Source organism: Rhopilema esculentum, chromosome 1 (genome assembly GCF_057945365.1).
Source record: "Rhopilema esculentum isolate cy_ngs chromosome 1, ASM5794536v1, whole genome shotgun sequence".
Lineage (NCBI taxonomy): Eukaryota > Metazoa > Cnidaria > Scyphozoa > Rhizostomeae > Rhizostomatidae > Rhopilema > Rhopilema esculentum.
This window is the reverse complement of record NC_142815.1, coordinates 2,191,007-2,213,926: the sequence shown is the minus strand read 5'-3', so window position 1 is coordinate 2,213,926 and position 22,920 is coordinate 2,191,007. Positions and strand designations below refer to the sequence as shown.

The 22,920-nt window shown below is 36.7% G+C and overlaps 1 protein-coding gene across 1 annotated transcript; it reads right to left on the bottom strand.

Moving 5' to 3' along the window:
- Positions 1-3,979: 3,979 nt before the first annotated feature.
- On the bottom strand, positions 3,980-22,920 carry LOC135690295 (guanine nucleotide-binding protein G(q) subunit alpha). The gene is made up of 7 exons (XM_065207810.2): positions 22,561-22,920; positions 13,168-13,355; positions 12,134-12,288; positions 11,288-11,416; positions 9,685-9,814; positions 6,072-6,225; positions 3,980-4,842 (listed from the first exon to the last, which is right to left on the bottom strand). Exons 1-7 carry the CDS (start codon positions 22,682-22,684, stop codon positions 4,652-4,654), a joined length of 1,071 nt encoding a protein of 356 aa, XP_065063882.1. The 5' UTR covers positions 22,685-22,920; the 3' UTR covers positions 3,980-4,651.

Here is a 22,920-nt window from a genome sequence, read left to right as displayed (position 1 = left end):
GTGGTACCACAAATGATAATTTTCGTCTCAAAACAAAGCCTGTTTATCTTTTAATATCGCTTACAAATTCAGCAATTTTATTTTGGTTTCAAAACTGGAAACACTCTTATTTTGATTCGTTCTGCTTTTGAATACCTTTGGTATCGGATCAGAAATTTAATCATTTGTATTTAAAGTTTCTAGGCAAATTTTTAGCAAGATACTGACTGTTTGAGAAAGGTACTGAATAAATTTTAGGACAAGGATTTGAAGAAAAAATTAATTTCTGATAGTTATTTGTTAATGTTCAAAACTCATAAGTTTAAAATCCGAGTTAATTCATTCGGGACGTGACGCTTTCTGGAGCATGGGGGAAAAGGAAATGCTAGCACTTAATTTCGCAGATGTCACCCAGGAACGCAGAGACTGAATTGGGGGGAGGTGTTTGGGGAATATGCTTCTGCAAAAGGGGTCAGGAACACAGGCTATCGGAGAGCTTCGTTATTCAAAGTTTATGAAACAATTCACAGAAGGTAATAAACAGTTTTTCAGATTTGCTCCAGCGCCTCTAAAAGCACCTGGCCGCCCTGGCAATACTACTATGATATGGTCCGTGCTACAGGGGCCAGGCCAGGTGGGCCATGGCCTCCTTACTTTTTCTCTAAATAAATAATAAAATAGGCTCAAGATACTGAAATATTAAATATTGAAATGTCATAGGTTATGACAAATACATCGAAGCAAAGTCCACAAGTACAAACAGCGTCAACAAATGATTGCCACAACAATTTAGGCTAGGGGGGTTGGGAAGGAAACTTTCTTTACGTTGCTGGCCCCTCCAGTTTAGGGTCGATGACGTGGGCCCAGCATGGAGGTGCTTTTGTCAATACCTACTCAACTTTAAGAATTATATCAAAGACTTTGAGCAGGGGCTTTCTCACTTGCTCTGGAGAAACTGAAAGCTTTTCATTAGTTGCATATAAATAAAACTACATCATTCTAATTGATTTTGTTAAACTATTGTTTTAGATTATCTGAACGTAAAAACACAGCATAAATTGGGGTCGCAGAATTCAAGGCTATAAACTGGCCCCCAACAAAGGAACATAATGTCTTGGTCAACTTTATGGAATTTTTCCAAGGGGCGGCCCCAGCGTACAGTGCTGAGGAATTTCGACAGTAAACCAGGACCGAATAATGCCAAGATCAAAGTTTAAACTAGACCTACTACCATAAGAAATACTTGACAAACGTGCCTATCCTACCTAGGGCCAAAAATATGGAACAGTCTTGCCTCAGCACTAAAATCAGCATCCAACATCAACATAAAAACCTTTAAAGCAAGTATCAAAGCCATGTCTGCGATTTCTTGCTCATGCCGCATTTGTAAACCATTTAAAGAACCAGTGTTGGATTTAAGGAGGGGCAACTAGGGGCAGTTGCCCCTCCCTCGACGAGTTGAAGCAAATCTGGCGCCCCTTTTTTGGAATTTGTGCGCCCCTTTTGAAGAATGAGAATAAGCTGAACAGGTTTCTGAGACCGATACGTTAATTTGCTTCAAGGATAATCTCAAAGTTATGTTGCTCATTCCGAAATGGATCTAAAATGTTGTATACAGCGTACTCTCGTCATCAATTTTTTGAAATTTTTCAGCGCCCCCACCACCACCTGCCCCTCCTTCAAATTTGCTCTGGATCCGCCCCTGTATAGGACAAGTAGGCTATATAAAATGACAGGGAACCTACTGTACATTAATGTATCTTGTTAGTTATTCATCTATTTTTAGTGCGTTATTAAATTCTGTTATTGTTTATATATTTAGTTGGTTTAATTAGCTTTAGTATAGCCAGTAGTGTACGTTTACCAACTCAAAAAAAGTGAAGAAAAAAACACATTCAAGCATAGGATCAAAGAGAAGTTTTTCCACGATATAGTAAAAAGAATGATGGCATATATTTCTACTACCAAGGACCGGTTTGTAACTCAAAACAGTCACAAATTCCTTTTCCCACTTTTCCTGTAAAAAGGGGACCAGTATGGAAATATGCTAAGCTGGACCTTTTTATGCTATCCCTGCCACTGAAATTCGGTGTGTTTATCTTTGTTTTTAATTTAGATCATTGCATTTTAATCTTTTTAACTTTTATAGCCTGTTAATAAAAATATTGTGGCGAATTATACAGACATACATACATACATACATACATACATGTTTGTAGCTTAATATAGAAGTCTTGCCCAAGTTATTCAAAATTGAAATTGAATATTCTCGGCCTTCGACAACTTTCTAGCATTTTCAGAGGCTTGACTATTGGATTTAGATATCACTAAAACCAGTGTGCATCTTACAACAACCCAGCCACTAGGCTCTGGGGGGTGGGGGGTTAAGACAGAAAACTTTAGGCTAGGCTCTTTCTACCACCAGGAATTGCCCTTTAGCCACCAAAACGGAACGCAAATTTTACTTGAAGGGAACGCCTTTGACTAAGTTTTGATTACGTCAAGGCAATTTCAAAATCACAGAATTACATCACAAAAAGTTTTTGTCTTGCCCCAACATTATCTCATCGAATATAGACGAGTTTAGAATGCATTAGGAAAGAGTTTTCATGGAATTTGTTCGAACCAGTAAAATCAGTTTTTGCTTCCAATCTTCGATCATTAAATGGAGATTGTCACCTCCCTACAACGTCTTTCAAACTTTTTTGAAACACCCAGAAGTTTGTGCTGTATCTTTCCGCTTTTCATTTCTTTTCCCGAATGCTACTTCTTCAACCCTTTTTCCCAGAACAATGTTGACAATTTAGAAAATATTATACCGGCCACTAGAAAAGGCGTTCTCCATATAAACCTCTTCTTTCTTCAATCGTCAACCAATATTCTTCCTAGGGGAGAGGGATGGCTCAATTTGCCTTTCAAACTGACGTTAGTCTTCTGAGAATTCTGGCAGAGATTGTAGCTTTTAACTGGCCCTCTTGGGCGCTGTTCCCCCGGATTCATTTCTAGATCCACTGCTATTTAACGTATCCTAAAACACGAAACTTGTTAGCTGTTTGTTAATAAAGATTTCATTACTGAGGAAGGCATCTCGGGGCAAACATTTTCGGAGAATTTTAAAGGTCCTTGAATCTCTTAAAGTTGACCACATAATCTTAAAGAACGGCATAAAATGCCTCTCATTCTGCAAAATCAGGTAGATATGTTCAAAATTGGGCAGGATTTGACCAATGAAAGATTTCAAGTTTGCTAAAATATAACTGTTATTCTGGCCTGGTTTACAAAGTTATGAACCAAGATCAAATCACAGAGGTTTGATTGGGGAAGAGCTTGTGCTTATGTGGCCATATCTCAGCCAATTTGTAACACTTTCAACGGATTTTGCACATTTAGAGGTATTTCTTAATGCTCTTTTCTTAATGGCAAAACCATTGAACAGTATTTTTCTCTGGATTTGATTGCTATCCTGAGAGGCTTCCTTATCGTGCGCAAATAAGTGGGCCTGCGGTGGAGCGGGAGAACAAATTTCGCTCGTCTTGTCATTGATATATAAAAAAGCCTGGATCGAGCTTCTAATATGACCAGAGTTTCGCTATCCTTGAAGAGTGCCCCAGGACAGCCTATGCTAGAAAAGAGCCTTCACTGTCACTCCTGTTTTCAGCTGCTCTGGCTCTACTCTTTTCAGCATTCACACACACAGCAATGCAGCGCTCGCGCATCCATATAATTCAAGCATTGGTTTTGAGGTATGGCTTCCCGCTATTGTTTGGGGCCCTCTTCCTTTTGAAATTGAACGGGCTTCAAATTTTGGTGTTTCAAGATAATAGGAAGCTCGATCCAGTCTTTTTTATAGGTCAGTGCACCTTGTAAGTAGGCTATGACGTCAGTCTAAAAGTGACGTAGATCATCTGTCCAAAGAGTCCATCAGCTCGCGAGATTCACAGCACGCGCATCTCCGCATCGCTGGTACGCGTGTCACCAAGAAGCAGAAAACGGACAAGACTGAAGATTCATGATAGTTCTAATCATATCTTTCTTAAATTATCTGCCAATTCTGAATTTACAAGATATCATACAGGAATCTCACAAGAGGTTTATACTAGAAGCCTGATAGCTCTGGCAGAAACTGAGACTTCAGATTATGAAATGCAGATAAAGGTTACAGATAAACACCAATTACATACTATCTGTGTAAGATTATTAACGAAAAATCATTCTCCTATAGATGGGATATTTTTGACAAATTATGACAAGCAAAGGTTCACCTTGAGCCTCCAAAGGTCAAAGTTCACCTTGAGCTCCCAAAGGTCATGGGCCAAATGTCATAATTCAGCTAAGCCCACAGCAGTCGTGTTAAAAATGCTATATCCAGTTGCCATGTCAGGCATTAAAAATTACTTTGTACCTACACAACCCGAGTCAAACAGTTCACCGGCTTGTGCTTGTGCCTGCTAAAAAGGTCAAAAGTCAGTGCCGATGACTTCTACAAAGGTCACAGAGGTCAGAGGTGACGATACCTGTTCTCAAATTCAAGCAAAGAGCTCTGTTTCGTATACACGTGAGTCAAATCTTTGCAATTTACTTAGAACAACTGACCATGCACATTTCTTGGGTCATCTTTCTGAAACTGTGGTATATGCGTCTTCATTTTTCTTTTAAACATTTCAAATCATTTTTACACCAAATTGTATTCCTTCAGATTTAGCTGCAGAATTGTGTCCTTGACTGCAGCAAAGACAAAACGAATGTTTTCCGTGTCGGTAGCACATGTGAAATGCGAGTAAATGATCTTTTCTGTATCAGGATTCAGATCGACAAACATTTTTAAAATGAATTCTTTGGCGGCTTTTCCGTCTTCTTTTGGTCCTGAAAAGCATCATTTAAAGTCAATTAAAGATCAGCAGACACTATCCACAGGCAAAACAGAGGCATCAGTAGCCTGCGTGCAGACTTAACAAATATTTATGGCCTTAAGGAGAAACTGAGACAGGGCCTTTATTTATGGACTGCAAAAAAGGTCCAACCAGCACTGTATAGCATGTAAAACACAACAGCAAAATGAAAAATGATAATTTTTTCTCATTAAAGGCTCTTGGCTACCAACATGCATAGCGGCAACTGTCTTGAGAAACTGATTGTGTTTTGTATTTTCGTGCAGTAAGATATTAGGCTGGTTTTGAAAATATAGTTACAAAGCATGAGAGTTGAACAAGAGCCTTCAACTAGAGAAAGCTTGGTTATAAAAGCTTCAATTCAAGAACTTTAAATATTTTGAATTTAAATGTAATAAAACATGAATACAAAAACAAAGTTGGGGGCCCCCTTTGGTTGAAGGCTCTTAGTTGTCAAACTAAGGTGCCCTGAGCTGTGTTAATCTACTGTCCACAGATTATGTGAAATTTTTTCAATTTTTAACGGCATGAGTAAGAAGGAGAGGCAAAACAGGCAACAAAACAATTTTTAATAAACAAAACATTCCTCAAACAATTTTTCATGCTACCTGGTAGAGAGTAATAGTGATGGAAATGACAGTGAAAGAAGATGGGAGATTACAGGAAACAGATTTGAGAATATTTGGACTAATCTACAATTGAAATTGCCAATGATTTGATTTGACAATGATTTAGCTACAACTTAAGTTGTCAAAGATTTAGTTTTAGATTGGCTTAACAATGATTTAGGAATCTATTTGATTCATGATTTGATTTGATTCATGATTCGATTTGAGAATGATTTAGTTATAAATTGAGTTGTCAAAGACTTAGGTTCAAATCATTTCAACGATGACTTGAACTTATTTACAATTTGATTTGACAATTATTTGATTTGATTTGGTTTGATCACAATGATTTTGTTCGATTTGAGTTGATCACAATGATTTGGTTCGATTTGATTTGACAATGATTTAGTTATAAATTGAGTTGTCAAAGATTAAGTTTTAAACTGGTTTTACAATGATTTGAATTGGTTTACAATTTGATCACAGGATTTGATTTGAATTAATTTGTTCACAATGTTTTGATTTAATGTGATCACAATGATTTGATTCGATTTGATTTATGATTTGGTTTGATAATAACAGAATGTGTACTCACCATCATAATCTGGAAAGTAATCCACTAAATGTGATTTAATGATTTTCTCCTCCAGGAGATCAGTTTTATTCAGGAAGAGTATGATTGATGAAGTGCGAAACCATGGGTATGTGATGATTGTTCGGAATAAGGCTTTACTTTCTTCCATTCGATTCTGCAAAAGAAGAAAAGGTTCAGATCGAGATTCAAACACAGCGCTGATTTTGAAACACATTGTTTGAAACACAGTTTGAAAATAGTTTGAAACATAGTTTTGAGACATTGTTTGAAACATAGTATGAAACACAGTTTGAAACACATTGTTTGAAACATAGCTTGAAACACATAGTTTGAAACATAGTTTGAAACACAGTTTGTAAGGAATAAAAAACGTTAGAGCATTGACCCAGTTGTGGATCACAATAGGCCAAGCTTTATTTATACCCAGCTTTAACAGCTGGGCATATATTTTCTAAAGTAGAGGTTTCGATCTGATGTTTGAAGAGTGTCAGAGGAAAAGCTTTAGTGAAGAATGTTTCAAACTTCTTGCCTTTTAAAGCCATTTTTAATTTCTGTACCACTAAAAGTCTAATAAATGATCAATTCAAAATTTCCTATTATTCAACTGCTATGTGTTACACATTTGGTTTCAAGTATTTAATGCCAACAGAATTTTCATTTCTAAATCTCAGTTTCTGAGACTCAGTTTGTAAAGGAAGATACTGTTCAATTCAAAACCAACCAAAGCATAAATCAACTTAAAAGGCATTGTCCCCATCGATGGCCACTTAATTCTCATTGGTTGAACTATACAATAGATCTATTGTTATGTCATACAATAGATCTATTGTTATGTATCCAATCACCAATGTAAGGCTAATGCGAAATCAGCTCTCGATCAAAAACGCACCACAGAACAGCAGAATGTAATTGCAATCATATTGCATAATTTAGAAACCATGACACTTTTATCAGATTCCTAGTCTCTACTCCATTTTTGGATTTAATGAAGAATGAATAAGGGGTTCTTGAAATCTTTTGATCTTTAACCCCTGAACTTGAATTTTAATTTTCTGATCCCAGCTTTTAAAGTTGATTGGCATTGATGTTATCAACATTCTTAAATTTGCATTAAGAGTTTGTAGGTCCCATCAATATGTTGTCTCTATTGGTGAAATCGGTGATACTGACACTAGAAACAATTTATCTAGTTTTGTTAGGCGTAGTTTAGACAGTGCTTTATGGGCGCAGCCAATTAAATAATTGTCCATACAATATTGTGGACTCAGTCCTTTTCGTTTAGCGCGTGCGATCGCACCCGCACACGCCTGCACACGCGCAAGTTAAATTGCGCGTGCTTTTGACCACACGCGCAAACAGGTGTTTTTGCAGTTTTCTGTTAAAGGGCCTCTCCAGCCAAATTTTGCACTTGCATTTTTTTGGCAATTTTTATAAAGAAGTTGAGCCTGCTGATCACGAATTCGTTATTTGTTTTTCGATATTTTTTTACAGTTTGTGAGATATAAGCTCTTGCATTTCGATAATTTAATTGAATTAACCGACAAAAATTTTTGGTTTGGTGACACTGTGACGCAATTTTGACGTCACAGTGTATTTCAGATAGTCTCGCCTCAAACCGAATCGAACGACGGCGATTCGCAAATTGAACACTGCAAGTGATGGTACTCTCAGTTCTGTTCCACCAGCTTTTAGTTTGAGCATTTCAGACACCAATTCTGAAGCCTTTAGTTGTTCATCGTTTCTGGAGAACAACTGAAGTGACAATTTCGATTAATTATACGCGAGGGAAGAGCTGGAACAGGAACTGGAACTGGATGCAGTTATCAACGTGTGACCATGAGTCCTTCACGCTTCGGTGGAAGATATACGAAATTCATGGCGAACGAGAGCCGCACATTGTGACGTCAGAATGTCACCAAACTGATTCGGCTTTTGTCGTTTTTTTTCTCGGAAAGGTGCAACTTTGAAGCCTTGCAACTTCTAAACTAATTGGAATTTTTCAAAAACAATGACTTTGTCATAATACACGCACCAGATGCTAACTTTTAAGTCATAAAAAAAAATTTTTTTTTTGTTGGAGAGGCCCTTTAACATAAATTTCCCATGGTCTCATGATTGTTTATCCTTTCCCTTGTTACTTGATTCGCACTTTTGACCACAATATGATTTTTCCAATTTTCGGAAGTGATGTTTGGCTTTTGACTGAGTGCTCCATTCAACTTAGCGTCTCGTCTTTCAGCTAAGTCGCCATTAGCATGTTAAGTGTAATAACTGATTTCCTGTCAAAACGTAATTAGGCCCTGAAAGCAAGTAGCTGTTGGAAACAATTTTTACTTGCTCTTGTAACTTTGGAGAGTTACGACGACTTTTAAAAGATGGCTGCTAAGGGCAACAACATCTGTTATGTATTGATTAATTTTGAGTTTTGCTCTTGCACGTATTCGAGTGGCTTTTTCCTTCTTGCTCCTTTTACCAATTTTATCAGGTTTGTACTTCAAATTTTCTTACAAGTGCGATCGCACGCGCAAATTTGTTTACATGTGCGATTTGCCACACACGCGTAATTTTGCTCACGAAAAGGACTGTGTGGGTGTCAATTTTATGCGCTCTCAATACGCTGACTAAATCCGAGAGCGAAGCAAATAATTAAATTCGCTCATAATGCGCTCACTTGGGCGCACTATCAGCGCGTTATGAATCAAAATATGAATCAATTCAATTCGCTTCGCTGTCTAAAACCAAACAACAAATTGAAGCGCTCTAAGGGGGGAATTTTGAGCGCATCTAATTGAATTTAATTCGCTGGGCCTATAACGCGCTGTCTAAACTACGCCTTAGTTGAAGCTTTACGTTAGTTTATACATCGTTTTTATACCTTTCTTTCTTCTTCTCATTTTATTTTTAAATTTTGGTTTTTCAAATTGAATTGGTTCATATTTGATTTTTTTCTAAACTATGTCAAATTCAAAGGTCAGCATAAGTGTCAAGTGTTGCACATGTATTGATTATTGGCCTCTTGGAATCTTTTGACCTTTAACCACTGGACTTACGACCTTTAACCTCTGATATAAGCTTTCATTGTCCCCCTCATTCAATTCCTTTTACTTCTGGCCTGATACAGGAATACAAGAGGTATATGACTGCAGAAGAGAGTTCGAACACTCAGATTCTGCCAAGCAGTAAGTGAAGCAAAACTTAAGTAAGTCTACAAAGCATAATGCAGGGTTTTTATTAATTTTTTAAGGCTCGCACTTAAAAGTAAGCATCTATAAGACTTCTAGAGTTTGTGCAGTCTTACTGAAGTTAGGGTGAAAGAAGGCAGCAGAGGTTTGATGAGTAAGCGGCGGATCTTTGCCGGTTGATGGCTTCTAATGAAATCCTTGATAACATTAAAGACATTGCTAACAATGAGCCATTGCGCTAAGCAAGCATCCCATAATGCATTTTCAGACAGTTTGAAATCAATTTTGGTTAATCCGTAAAGTTTACTGCCATTGTTTGGACCGTTGCCACACCCGCAAAGGCCCATTGTTAGCAATGAGTCTTTAATCTACAAGAAGCTCTAATGAAAAAATCAACAATTTATGACCTTCCAAGAGACAAAACAACTCACCTCCTTTTCTGATTCAAACAATACTTGATCATATTCACTAAGAGCAACAAGAAATATAATGGACGTAACATTTTCGAAGCAATGTATCCATTTTCTACGTTCAGATCTTTGGCCTCCTACATCAACCATCCTAGAAGATGAACAGAGCTTGTCAGAAAGTTACCATTTAATAGTATATGTAATTGACCAATGAAATAAAAATATTCTGGAAATGTAATAGCCTTAATGTTTAGTTCCACCATGAAAGGATAATGACAAAGCTCAAGGGATCTCTTAATGAACAAAGCTTGTCAGAAAGTTACCATTTAATTGCAATTGACCAGTGGAATAAATGCATTCTGGAAATGTAATTATCTTAATGTTTAGTTTTAAAGTTCTAAGGCTGTCAGAAACTTCCAAAAAAATTTAGTCAGAAACTTCCAAAATAATCTAGCCAAGAAAGGAAAATCACAAAGCTCTTGATGAACAGAGCTGGTCAGAAAATAACAATTAATTGGTCAATCGAATAAAATCAATCTGGAAAATATGGACTGTTTGTTAGTGAGAATTTGTCCCTAAAATCCAGCCTCTAAAATCTAAATGGAACAGATCTTGTCAAAAAAGCCACTATTGAAAGAAACATAACTTGTCAATGGAATATAATTTTCTAGCAATTGCGGACTGCTGACTAGTTAATGTTTATACCTAGAAATTAAAATATTCTACACATTGAACAGATCTTGTCACTAGATGGTTAAGGTACTTTGCTGAGCAATCAAAGAAAGTGACATTATTAGAACCAATAAACAGGAATTTTCTGTCTAGAGCTGCAAGATGACTTCATTCAAATCTATTTCTAATTTTGACTTCATAACTGCAAAGAATCCTATAGAGTCTCTAGACATCCAAACCTGGTTCTGTCGTAGAGATTTTCTTAGATATGGCTGGTGTGAAAGAACTTATTTTGAAATTACTCAGGCCTGGCCCTAAGACTTTTAACAGGGGAGCAGTAAACAGCTTTCCTAGAAGTATTCAGGTGAGCTATAAGAATAGAAACAAAGGAAAAATTGATTTCAAGGAGAGCAAATTTGCTTTTTAGAACAATTTAGGAGAGCAATCTCTAGCTCCCCTCCAACATTTGAGGAGAGCCTGGAGGGGAGCAAGAGCTATGGCTCTACACAAATGGCCAGGCCTGGATTACTGTTGAACTGGCCTCATTAACAGATTTTAGAACGTTAATTAGCATGGATGTACCAAAACATGACAAAAAACCAAGGAACAAAAAAAACAAAGAAACAAACAGAACACAGAGAAACAGACAAAGTACAAACAAAGAAACAAAGAAACAACCAGAACACAGAGAAACAAACAAAGTACAAACAAAAAACAAAGAAACAAACAACCAGAACACAGAGAAACAAACAAAGTACAAACAAAGAAACAACCAGAACACAGAGAAACAAACAAAGTACAAACAAACAAACAAACAAACAAACAAACAAACAAACAACCAGAGTACAAACAAAGTACAAACAAACAAACAAACAAACAAACAAACAACCAGAACACAGAGAAACAAACAAACAAACAAACAAACAAACAAACAAAGTGCAAACAAACAAACCTGAAAATGATGGTTTCAAGATCAAATGGGTATTCGATTATGCCAGTGGTTGGTGCCCTTGCTCGTAAAACATCTTGCTCATTTGGAACATAACTTGTAGTTGCTATTCGGTTTATATCAGTGAGATAACTGCAAAGTAAACGGATGTGATTATCAGCTTAGGCAAAACATTTGGAAATACAGACCCTGTTTACATTGTCCCATGCAAGTTTGGAATCATAACAAAACTGTTTCGGTTTGCCCTCCCGTTTACATTAGGATTGTTGAACAGAGACAATTTTGCTTTGCTATTCGAAACAACTTTATACCGTCAAGGCTCTGTTTTTTAAGAGGACAGTGAAAACAGGGTTACAGTTTAGAATGAAACAAGTTGTATATGAAGATCTGAGAAGACTAGCATGGTGAAGCAAAGTTTTTTGTGATAAACAGCTTTCTTGAAAGCAAAGTTTCTCTGAGCAAAACTTTCTTCTCTCACGGTTAAACATTTATACACAGAGAAAGATGGTCTTTTGAGAGGTACTGTTTAGCGAAAAATATAACAAGTTTCAAATTTGACTTGGTCTCCTGCAAAAGTGCTGATTTTGAAACATAGTTTGAAACATAGCTTGAAACATTGTTTGAAAAACAGCTTACTCTGAAAACATTGTTTATTCTCAAGCATAGCTAACTGCAAGACACAGTTCATAGTGCAAGACTGTTAACAAGACACTTGAAAGTTTCATGGTGAAAGATTGTGATAAAGTTATGCACCAGATACTCTTAACTGAAGAGTTAGTTCCGAAACACAGCTTGCTGTAGAACAAAGTTTGTTTTGAATTCCAGGCAAAAAAGTTTTACATGACTTACTACTTGGCAGAATCTGACAGCTGGAACTCCCTTCTTCTGTCATATGCCTCTTGTATTCCCTTATCGTCCCACAAAGACTGGATCATCTGTGCATAGTGGTCGTCTAGACTTGTCACTGTTTCATGGTTCACATTCAGAACCGTCATAGCATATTGCTGCAAAAATAGAATTTGGAAATATTTTGCTTTCTGGATGATTTAGCTGTCTGTATTTAAGTGGAAAAGAAAACACATTTAGGACAAATGTTAGACATATTACTATTTGGTGTAAAGAACAAGACAATTATAAGCTGCTACTCCAAGTTTCTTGCTTAGTGGGACCATTTTAGGCAATGTTAACAGCTCTCTATTAATGAGGCAGAAAGCCTAGCTATATGGGAAAAATCCTGTGGACCAGTGGCAGCGCCAGGGGGTGATATGGGGGGGGGGGGTAATTTCCCCCCTATTTTTTCGAAACATGGTCTACATATTTCGTCTAAAAACGGGTTAAAAAGCACTAGGTAGGGGTAGATCATATTTCCTAAGGAAATTTGATCTGGTTCAAAGCACTGAAACGAGGCAATTAGGGCGTGGTCTTACTGGTCATGCCCATTATCCTCCCACTCAGCAGTAGCTGGCGCCGCCACTGCCGTGGACTTGTGATCCTGAGCAAGAGTTGACGGCTCAGTGATAGGGGTAACAGATTACAGACAGAAAGGTCTCTGGCTTCAGATGCTGACAAGGCAGCCACATTTATAAATTTTAAGGCATAGGTAAAAATTAGGTGTGATCACATTGAGTTGAAGGACTAGAAGATTGCTTGATTATCAAGGGGCTGTGATAGGTTTTGAAATAGGAGGGGGCTTTGAAGTTTGCCAAATGAAGGTCACTTCATCAAGTATTGGGGAAGCAAGCCTATTGTTTTGATAAGATGATAAGAACCCATTAGCCCCCTAGCATTTTGGCCTTTATTGATAGCTATAGCTTCTTAGCGTTCCAAAAACTAACTTTTGCAGGTAGGTGGGAGCAAATTCCAAAAATCAATCTTTGACGAACCTCATGTGGGTCAGGCTTTGAATATGGTATTTTCAGCATGTCCATGGCACGGGTGAGCGCTTGGATGGCCTGAAAAATGTTTTGGTACACCAGCTTGCTATAGCCCCTTCGGTCTTCCTCTGTGTATCCTTGGCCATGAATAATTCTCATCTGTTTGATAAACGTACTCTTGCCAGACTCTCCAGTCCCTGGAAAAAAGACAACAAAATTGTAAGTTACTAACAACATAACACAACAAGATGAAATGATTCTTAAAATAAAATATTACATATGGTTTTGAAAAAAGGAACGTTTTGAGTCATACTTAAGCTTTTCGTTTGACACCCTTCAGAGTGTGAAACATCAGAAAATAGATCAAAAACTCTATGCTAGATCACTACATCTATCAAAAAGACGGAATCTATCTACATCAACTTGAAAAAACCCCTGTCGTGTAGACTGGGGAAGTTTGTTATCACCTTAGGACTCCATTGGTAACACTTTCTGTAGGCAAGCAGCACTGATTGGACAGCTATACAGCTAACAGGCTTGCGTTTTTCTGATTGGCCCAATTAGATCCACTACTGTTAAGTATAGACTACTTTAGGAGGGGGCATTTCAGAGGTGGCATCAGCCACTAAGCTTTGGGGGGAGAGACAAAACAAACAATTTTATGCAAAATCTTTTTTACTTTCAGTAAAGGCCTGTTTGGCAACAAGGAATGCCAACTGTGTCAAAAAGGAAAGTCCACGATCAACTTTTGAATACGTAAAGGCAGTTTCAAAACCAAAAGATTACATCACAAATTGGGATGGCTCACCCACTTTGTCAGCAAATTGGAATTTGAAACCCATGTTAAGCACAATAACTGGTAGCGGGCCTGAAATTGCTCTGTCTAATTCCAGAAAAACCCTTCTTTTACTTTTAATTGACAACCATGTTTAGCCCTGTTTTGATATGATTTTTTGATTTAATAATACTAAATTTGGTAAAACTAATGATAAATCAAAAACCAAAGAAACAGCTAATTGATAAAAATATAATTTTTGGTCCCTGTTAGATTGTGGCTGTTTCTAAACATAAAGAAGTCAAATTTTGCATTCATATCATTTGTATTTATTTCTATCCAGCATCCAAAGGTAGTTTTTAGGACACCCAGGATCATTGCTTATCAAGCAGTATCCTGGTCCTTCCTCTTGATGTGACCACACCTCGTGATTCCTACGCCTGGAATTACAAAGAGCTGGTGACTCTCCCCACTCTGGGTGGAAGTTTCGTCATGGCAGGAATTGAAACCCCAGACCTTTAGATCTCTAGTCCATTACCTTTGCCACTTACCCATCCTTGCACTTTCAAGATGGCTAAGAGGTTAGACTAAGATCATAAACTGTTTATCTGTAAAGTATTTAACCTTAATTTCATCATCAAGGCCAAAAACCAAGATATCACATTATTAACTTCACATAATTTTATGTGACACAGTAACACTCCTTGAAGGAAATAAACAAAAATATCTTTAGATGTCTAGCCTTCATTTTAAAGAAAACGTTGAGACAAAAATTACTGATTTTAATCTTAAAAACATTTCATAACAAGCATTCAATAGTAAAACAGGGTTGGTGCCACCCATATGGGTCTCCAAAATGTATTGACTCCTGCCAGTAGTGCAATATGTCAGTTTGTCAATTTTTCAGTCTCTTCTGTGCTACAGTTGATTTCATAAACCTTAAAACTGAGTATTTTGTGCTATACTTTGGATAGCACACCCCCATCATTGTTTGGTTCAAGTTACACTCAGGTTCTCTTCCCCCTTGCTTAGTACAGTTGTGGATTAGTATTATTGTTTACAACCTAACAGGGGCGGCTGGGAGTAAATTTTTTTTGGTATTACTCTTTCAAACGTATGGAAAATGCATGAAAAAGGAAAATTAACAATTTCTTTATGAAGGAATTTTTAACCTCCTCAGATGGAGGGGTATAGAGGTTTTGCAACACCCCCCCCCCCCCCAATTTGGCCCAGCCATACGTTGGGGAAATATGCATATCTTCAATTGACTCTAAACAACAAACAAAAAGTCACTAAAAGACATAAATTGGTCGGGTATACACATTTTTGTAAGCAACTAAGAATCTGAGCGAATGCTGAAAGTTTTAAGTAAATTGACAATTTTAGTGCTGTATCTCCTAGAAAATAAATGCAGATACTTCCTTGCTAGCATATCAAAAAGAAATCTATGAAGAGCCTGATTTCCTGTTGGTCTTTTTAAACAAACTGGAGGGCTGTAACATTTGTCTGAAGGGCTTTCGAGTGGTGATTAGTCGTGAAAAATATTTGGCGGCCCCTTCCTCTGAGCCACCATGTGGGCCCGTTATTAGAATCGCGATTGTAATAACGGAAACCACTGCGTGAAAGCCCTCTGAATACATTCAAGGTTCAGTTCAGTTCATCATTCATTTCAAATGCCTTTACATAAGCAACTTGCAACATTTTGAATAGCTACAGTTTACAAATGTACAAAGAAAATTTGAAAGGATGCAGGCTAAAAATTTATTATAGAAAAATACATGACGGGATATATCTGGCACGGTCTTTCAGTTCGAGACGTTGCTAGTGAGTTAATTCCACCTGTTTCAAAATAATTAGAGATACAAAATAATAACACTTTGAACACCCAGACGATGGTCATTCACTTGATCTTTCACAACACGATTCAATTTGAAACAGCTAACTTACAAGCAAAATCATAAAACAGCACTGGCAAAAGGTAAATGGCCGCGTTATTAGAATCCCAGAAGTAATAACGGGGCTGCTAGGCTCCTTTATTTCAAGGACCAAGAACAATTGAATTTTACGTCATCGGTGAATCCCGTGACAAAGACTGTGCTGTTTCCGTTATTAGAAACGCGAAAGTAATAATGAGACCGGGAGCCTCGAACTAGCTTTGAACCATTTGAAATACCATTGAAAAACATAATAGGCTTCCTGTGGTTAAGGATTAGCAGGTAATTATCATCCCCTTCAGATGAATAGAGGACAGATACCATATTATTTCTACGTCATTGGTTGTGTCTAGCAGATGAATGCACCAAACTGATAAAGACTTTGGAAAAAGTGTTATTACAGTAATAACGGTAATAACACTGCCCGCCGCCCCTGCAACCTAAGATTCTAAATATATACTTTCTTCATTATTTGCACTCTTATAAGAGTCCTAAATTTAGAAAAATCATGACAAAGAGTAATAAATGGGTATAGAAAGAATCAATTGACATAGGATACTCATAAATTGTTCAAAGCCAACCAACAAAGCTTGTTCAAGGCAATTATTGTTGAATAAGAGGCTAAATTTTGTTTATTGGGACATCAAATTTGAGCTGCAAACAATAGGTCTTAAGCACACCAGAGCCAGGGGGCTGTAGCCTCCTCACGTTTTTGCTGCAGTATGATATAAAGACTGTAGCAAAACTGGCATGCTTTACCATTATATTTTCAAAACTGGCCTAATATCATACTGCATAACAACCAGATTGGAATTTTGCCTTGCAACCACAGTTGCAGCTGCGCAATTTCTATCAAAATGGTTCATTGAGCCGCAATGATTCATCCTGCTGTTTTTCTCGGCTGTAAAAAATTTTTATCTGTGCCATTTGCAAATGTGCAATTTTCATGGACATGAAACAGATCCCCTGCGCATCTTTCAAAGATTCCAATCTGGTATGAAAAAATAAGACAGGCAACAATTCAACATGTAAAAGGGCAGCTTCTGCTAAGCATGAAATAGCCTTTTATGAGATGGCATCAAAAATAATAGTGGAAAAACTACCATATAAATTGCCAATATGTCTAGAGCCTGCCCCCCCCCCTATCCCAAAATCTTCTCCAGCGCCCCTGGATTCAACTTATTTTGAAAATTATTCCTGAAATAAGGAAAAGGATGGTGGCTTCATGAATAATTATCATTCAATTCTTAAAATGGAGCTAGACCTGGACCACAGAGGCCCTAGGGCTAATTGCCCCTCTTGTCCCCCCTCACAAGGGCCTTGGTAAGAGCTAGCCAGCTTTTCCAGTTGTTATTGTCCACTTTAAACTCAATTTGAATACACACTACATTTAAAAGTGGAATAGCAATTAAAGGCATTGAGTCATGGTAAATAGGCCTTCTCTATAGGGGGTCATTTGGTTTTGGTGCTGTTTCATGTGACAACTTGCTATTTATGGATAGTGTTTTGTCAATCAGTACGAGGTCAACCAATGGCATTGCAGCACGAAAATGATGACTCAGCAGATTTGGGTGCGTTTGGGTAAACCCTATCCATTTTATCATGACTCAATGCCCTTAATCTATTACATAGAAAATATTTACAAACAAAATACAAAAAAATGTCAAAAAGAATTTCAGGGGATGAACTCTCAAACTTATCATTATGTTAAGGAGTTAAAGTTATATAAAACATAATGAGTTTTGAACAAACTTGTTTATAAAAATTTTAACATCAATCCTACCGAGTGCCTAAAAATTACAACCCTACAAAATAATTAATTGGTGAGCAAAAATCAGAAATAAGGCTTCTTTTCTGTAACTTGATATATATAAAACAATTTTGTTTAAAAATTGCAGTTGCAACAACCTGTTTTCCAATCTTCAGCCAACCTTTAGATTAAGTAGTTGCCATGGCAACTAGTTGTTGTCAAACTGCAGTGCATTGAAGTTGTTGGGCAGCTGATCATATTTTTGAAAACATTTATAATGTTGCTTGGGCTGGTTAATGAAAGAAACCTATTAACTTCTTTCCATAGGGAGATAAAATGAAAAACAGTTTCTTGTGTGAACAATCTTTTGGCAGTACAAAATTTTGAAAATAATAACATAATAAAAATTTTGAAATAATAACATAATATAATAAAAATAATAATAATAATGGAAATTTTTCATTTTGAATTCCAGTTAAAACTACAATTACAAATCTCACTATTACAAGGTAATTTGTAACTGGCTAGCCTGTTTTTACAAAATAAGACTATTACAATCGTAGTAAAGAAAAACATTTATTATAATAATAATAATAAAAATAAAACCATATTTATACAGGTAAACTTGTTCAGCAAAAATGAGTTTGCTGCTATCAATCAAGGACCTGTGAAACTAATGTACCTACGATATAAATGTTCCAACAATATAGTTCAAACGACTTTCAAAAAAGGAAACATTTGACACCATACTGAAAGCTTTTCGTCTGACACTCCTTAATGTAAAAAACTTTATAATAAGTTTTGCAAAGGCATGCTGTACTGACATTTGTTAGTTTGGCCATAATTCTAAAAAATTACCATTTGATTATTGAATTTAATTTTAATCTAAATCATTCTATTTTAGATATAGTCTATGTGCTTCTTAGGGCCCAAAATCACAACACCTTTTTTTAGTTTGAAACCAATATGAAATTTTCTAGCGCCTTTGAATGCTTCAATGTAAAATTTACAGGACTTTCAGGTAGGAGTTTCTATGTAAGCGAATTTGTGGGTGAATTTTTCACCATGGGAAAGTGTTTTGTTGTGAACTGATGAATGTGATTTTAAAAGGCAATGAAATGATTTCAACAAGAATTAGATAAATTGCCAGAGAAATGCCTAGGCAATATATAAAATTTTGACTTTGTCCTTGAGGTTCTATTTGAAAGAAACGCATGTTAAAATTCAGTTATATAACTGAATGTAAGTGAATTATAAGTGAATATAAAATCGATAATAAAAATAAGAAACATGGAAACTGTATATCAGTTAGTATGAGATGTTCGTTTCTTCTGTGCAATTTTGATACTTTCCATTCTAAAGACATTTTCGGCACGGATTTCATTAGAAGCCAGCAACCAGCAAGCCCAGCACTTACTCAATTAACCTTTGCCACCTACTTTACCCTTCACTTTAGTAAGACTTTGAAAACTTTAGTAAACTTTTAGACGCCTACTTTAAAATGTGAGTTTTTTACTTCCAAAATTAATGAAAACCCTGATCTTGAAGTTCCTGTTTTACTTGAAAACAGATCATTTTTAAATAAGCTTAACGCTGTACCTGGAATCACACTGCTTACAAATTACTTAAAGGCATTTGACATTTGTACAGCAAATCCAAAAATAACTCAGGCCAAATTGATCAGAGCACGCCCACAGGAAAGGAACTGGAAACTGCTCATATGAAACCACTGCGCGCTGCTCTAGGATTTCACCGATTTGCAGAAAGGCAGAAAATGTTTTTTTTGTGCGCAATTTGATTGGTCAACCACTTGTGGTTGAGTGGCTGTAAGCCATTTTTACCTGTGTCAAATGCCTTTAACAATGCTAAACGGATGATACCATGAGGAGCAAAATTCTATGACTACCCCATGAAGTTAAATAATGGTTTATTATTAGTTATGGTTGTTTTCTAGGTCATTTTCAGAAGAATTTTCTTAAACATGTGAGAATGATCATAAATCAATTTTTCTGTATAAAACTGATTTGTAGGAATGGAGGGGTGTGGTGTGGTTTTACAGGAAATAGCAGAATGGAAAGGTAACCTAACCTGTTTGGCAGGGTTTTTCGTTTCACGCAAGCGATCGCTCCCGATCGCATCAGCACTTGTGCAAACCCAACCAGTTTGATTGCTTGGGCAAAAGGGTAAATTGTGAGGAATAAATGTTTCATCCTTAACACATTTCTAGTCATTTTCAACTGCGAATGTTTAGGAATAAGTTAGGTTCTTAGTATTTCAACTACAATAGCACTTGAAGCTTTTAACTACAATAGGACATTTACTAGGCAGTTGAAGCGTTTTTAAGAAAGGTTTGAAAGAACACTTTGTGATCATCCGTCAATAACATCTTCGTAATGTATATGTGACCTTCGTGGTATACGTAAAGTTTATAAACGAAGCACATTTTTATTGAGAATCTAATCTTTCTTGGAGTGCATTCAAGGTCAATGTAACATTTTCATTTGAATTTACCTCCAACAATTGGTCATCTTATAAAAGGATCTCTTGCCCAATATTATACGAAAAGGCCTGCGGCTTAGTCAACCATTTAAAAATAGAAATTGTGGCATTTTGGCATAGGTTTCTCAATAATCCTTCAAAAGAACAAAAAAGTTGGTCTTGTGATCAGGTTTCAACATTTATATAAAGGTTTCCTGGCACTTTAGTGGTAAAACCCTCAACATACATTTGCTTGCGTTTCTGATTGGCTTATTTTGATCTACAACTGGGTATATATATTTCCTAGCCTGGAGTTTTCGTTCTGACCATGTAAACTCTGAAGAGTGTCAGACGAAAAGCCAAAGTATTTTCTGAAAAGCTTCTTTCAAAGCCATTTTTAAATTCTGTACCACAAAAGATTGTTTGAAAATAAAAGCATTTATGTCATGCCCTTTGGTGATAAACAGAGACATTTCATTGCAATGCAGACGTGCAAAGGCATGGTTTTCTCCTACAATCACTGCCAAAAGTCTTGGTACACTAACATAGATTTTCAAAGGCAAATTCAGCCATCCCCCTCTCCCCCTAGGAACAATGTTGATTTACTATAGAAAAAAGAAAGGGGTTATGGAGTACGCTTTTTCTTGTGGATTGTTTGATATTTTTCTATACTTTCAACATTGTTTTGGGGGGAAAGGGGGCAAAAGTGGTAGTATTCAAAGAAAACAAATGAAAAATAGAAAAGCACAGCGCAAAATGTTAGGTGTTCCAAGTTATTTTGGCAGTGATTGTAGGGGGAAATTTTCAAGTTGTAAAGTAGGTTAGAATGAAATAGCACATAACAAAGACTACATTGGACAGTGATGGCATCAATGTAAAAGTGCTTTTAGAGAAACATTGACAAGTCCGAGCATCAGTATCATGAAGGCCAACACTTAGGTGCCCTGGTAGGACATATAGGGGGGTAAGCAGGGTGTGACACTCCTCTTGAAATAAAATTATATAGTAATGTATATATAGTCTGAAAAGTTTCAAAATAAACTTTAAGCACAAAATTAATGGCCCCCAAACATTTTGGCCTCAAGTGGCCCCCAAAATGTTTCTCGAAAAAAGGGTTTTTGGATGAAATCATATGTTTCTTTGTGACTTTCACAGCAGTACTGAAATGAACATAAGACTGACAAATAAAGGCTAGTTCACCCACTTTGTCTGCAAATGGGACTTGGAAACCCCCCTTGAGCACAACAGCTAGCAACGGACCTGGCCCTAGTGATACATGTATGCAGTAATACCCCAACCCTTGATATACATATAACTCAGGACTGTACACTACAGATTATGTTCACAAAACCAGTACTAATAAATAAGAAAATATTCCATTGTTAAAATATTTTAGCTATTAGTGTTGTTATGCAGGATAGAGAATTGTTAAATTATAATTAGGAATGATTGATAATAGAAATTAATTGAACAAAATACTCCCAAGGTGGCTGCAAAATGGCCCTGTTTGCCATTGATCACAAAGGAGTTTAAACGTTTTTCAAAACAGGAGGGGCTTTTGGGAACATCATCCGCTTGCATAAATCAGAAAAAATCCGTCTAAATCCGGATTTGATTTCTGGATTCACAAAGCAGAGAGCTTCGACAAAAATAAGTATATTCTTTTGGGTTTGGTTTCAAATCCTCCGTTCATATTTTACATAGTTACTGCCTTTTTAAATTTTTCAATAGTTAAATGCTGACACGGAGATTGCTAATTTTACGCAATCTGTTTCTAACGGTAACAGATCCAAACTCCCAATTGCCAAACACTTGAGAGCTTTAAAACCTTCACGAATCTTATTTTTGATATCGACGATGAAATATTATGCACCGAAACCTATTTCCTACTTGCAGAATCAGAAAATTTGAAGAGATAAACAAAATATCGGTTGTTTAGGCCAGTAACTTGAGATCTGCAGTTGCCTTGTTCTAACACAAACATTTCCCGAAGTTACACCGAGCTTTGTCAATAAAAACTCTGCGAAAGATTTTTTATAGCTTTCCCAACTTGCTTAGGACACAAAAGCGTGAAGAAAACAGCTAGAAATAATTTTTTTCCTGCAAACACACACGCTTGCCGTCTCAAATAGAACTCAAGGCGAGAAACTAGTGGGAGAGAAGGACTGATTTTAAACTGACGGGGTCCAACTACAAAAATACCGCCCATTACCAGCCTAGGAGTTGCCGAATAAAATTTTTCCTGACTGAATTCTAACGAGCAAAACATGAAATAAAGTTAGAACGATAAATTGATTCAGGGCTGAACCGCGTCATTTGGTTATGGAAAAAAGCAACATTCAAGTTTTGATGTCTAAAAATGGCCGCCAGAACATCTGACCTTTTGGAATGATCAAGCAAAAAGTTCAAACGCTAGAGACTTGCAAAACTAGCTGAAAACTTCGTTATTTAGACGGCTAACTTACCGAGTAAAAGCAACTTCAATTCACGTCTTGCATCTCGTCTGTCACGGCGAATTTGCCTCTCAATTTCATCATTTATACGCTTCTGCTCTTTAGCCTCTTCAGAAAGACAACACTCGCCAGGCATTATGCTTTGTATAAATTTTCCCAGCTCGCGAGTAACTTTTACATGAAAAATTCTCCTACAGCACAGCCTTGGAAACTTCGAGGTTTGCCTGACCTCAAACTGGCATCGTTTCTGCAACAGCGATGTCTTTTGCGAAGATATACAGCCTAGATTTTACGCGAATATTGACAGGGCGTAGTCGAGAATTATGAAGACATTTGCACGAGTCGCCAACAAGAGAAAAAGCCTTCGCTCTT

What these genes read in the sequence shown, in the direction of transcription:
- LOC135690295 (XM_065207810.2), bottom strand. Translation starts at nt 22,684, where the DNA reads ATGCCTGGCGAGTGTTGTCTTTCTGAAGAGGCTAAAGAGCAGAAGCGT. An exon ending in CAAAGCCTGACCCACATGAG is followed by an intron (nt 12,289 to 13,167) that starts GTTCGTCAAAGA and finishes CTATTTTTGCAG; the next exon opens with CAATATGCTATGACGGTTCT. An exon ending in CTGTCAGATTCTGCCAAGTA is followed by an intron (nt 11,417 to 12,133) that starts GTAAGTCATGTA and finishes TTTACTTTGCAG; the next exon opens with TTATCTCACTGATATAAACC.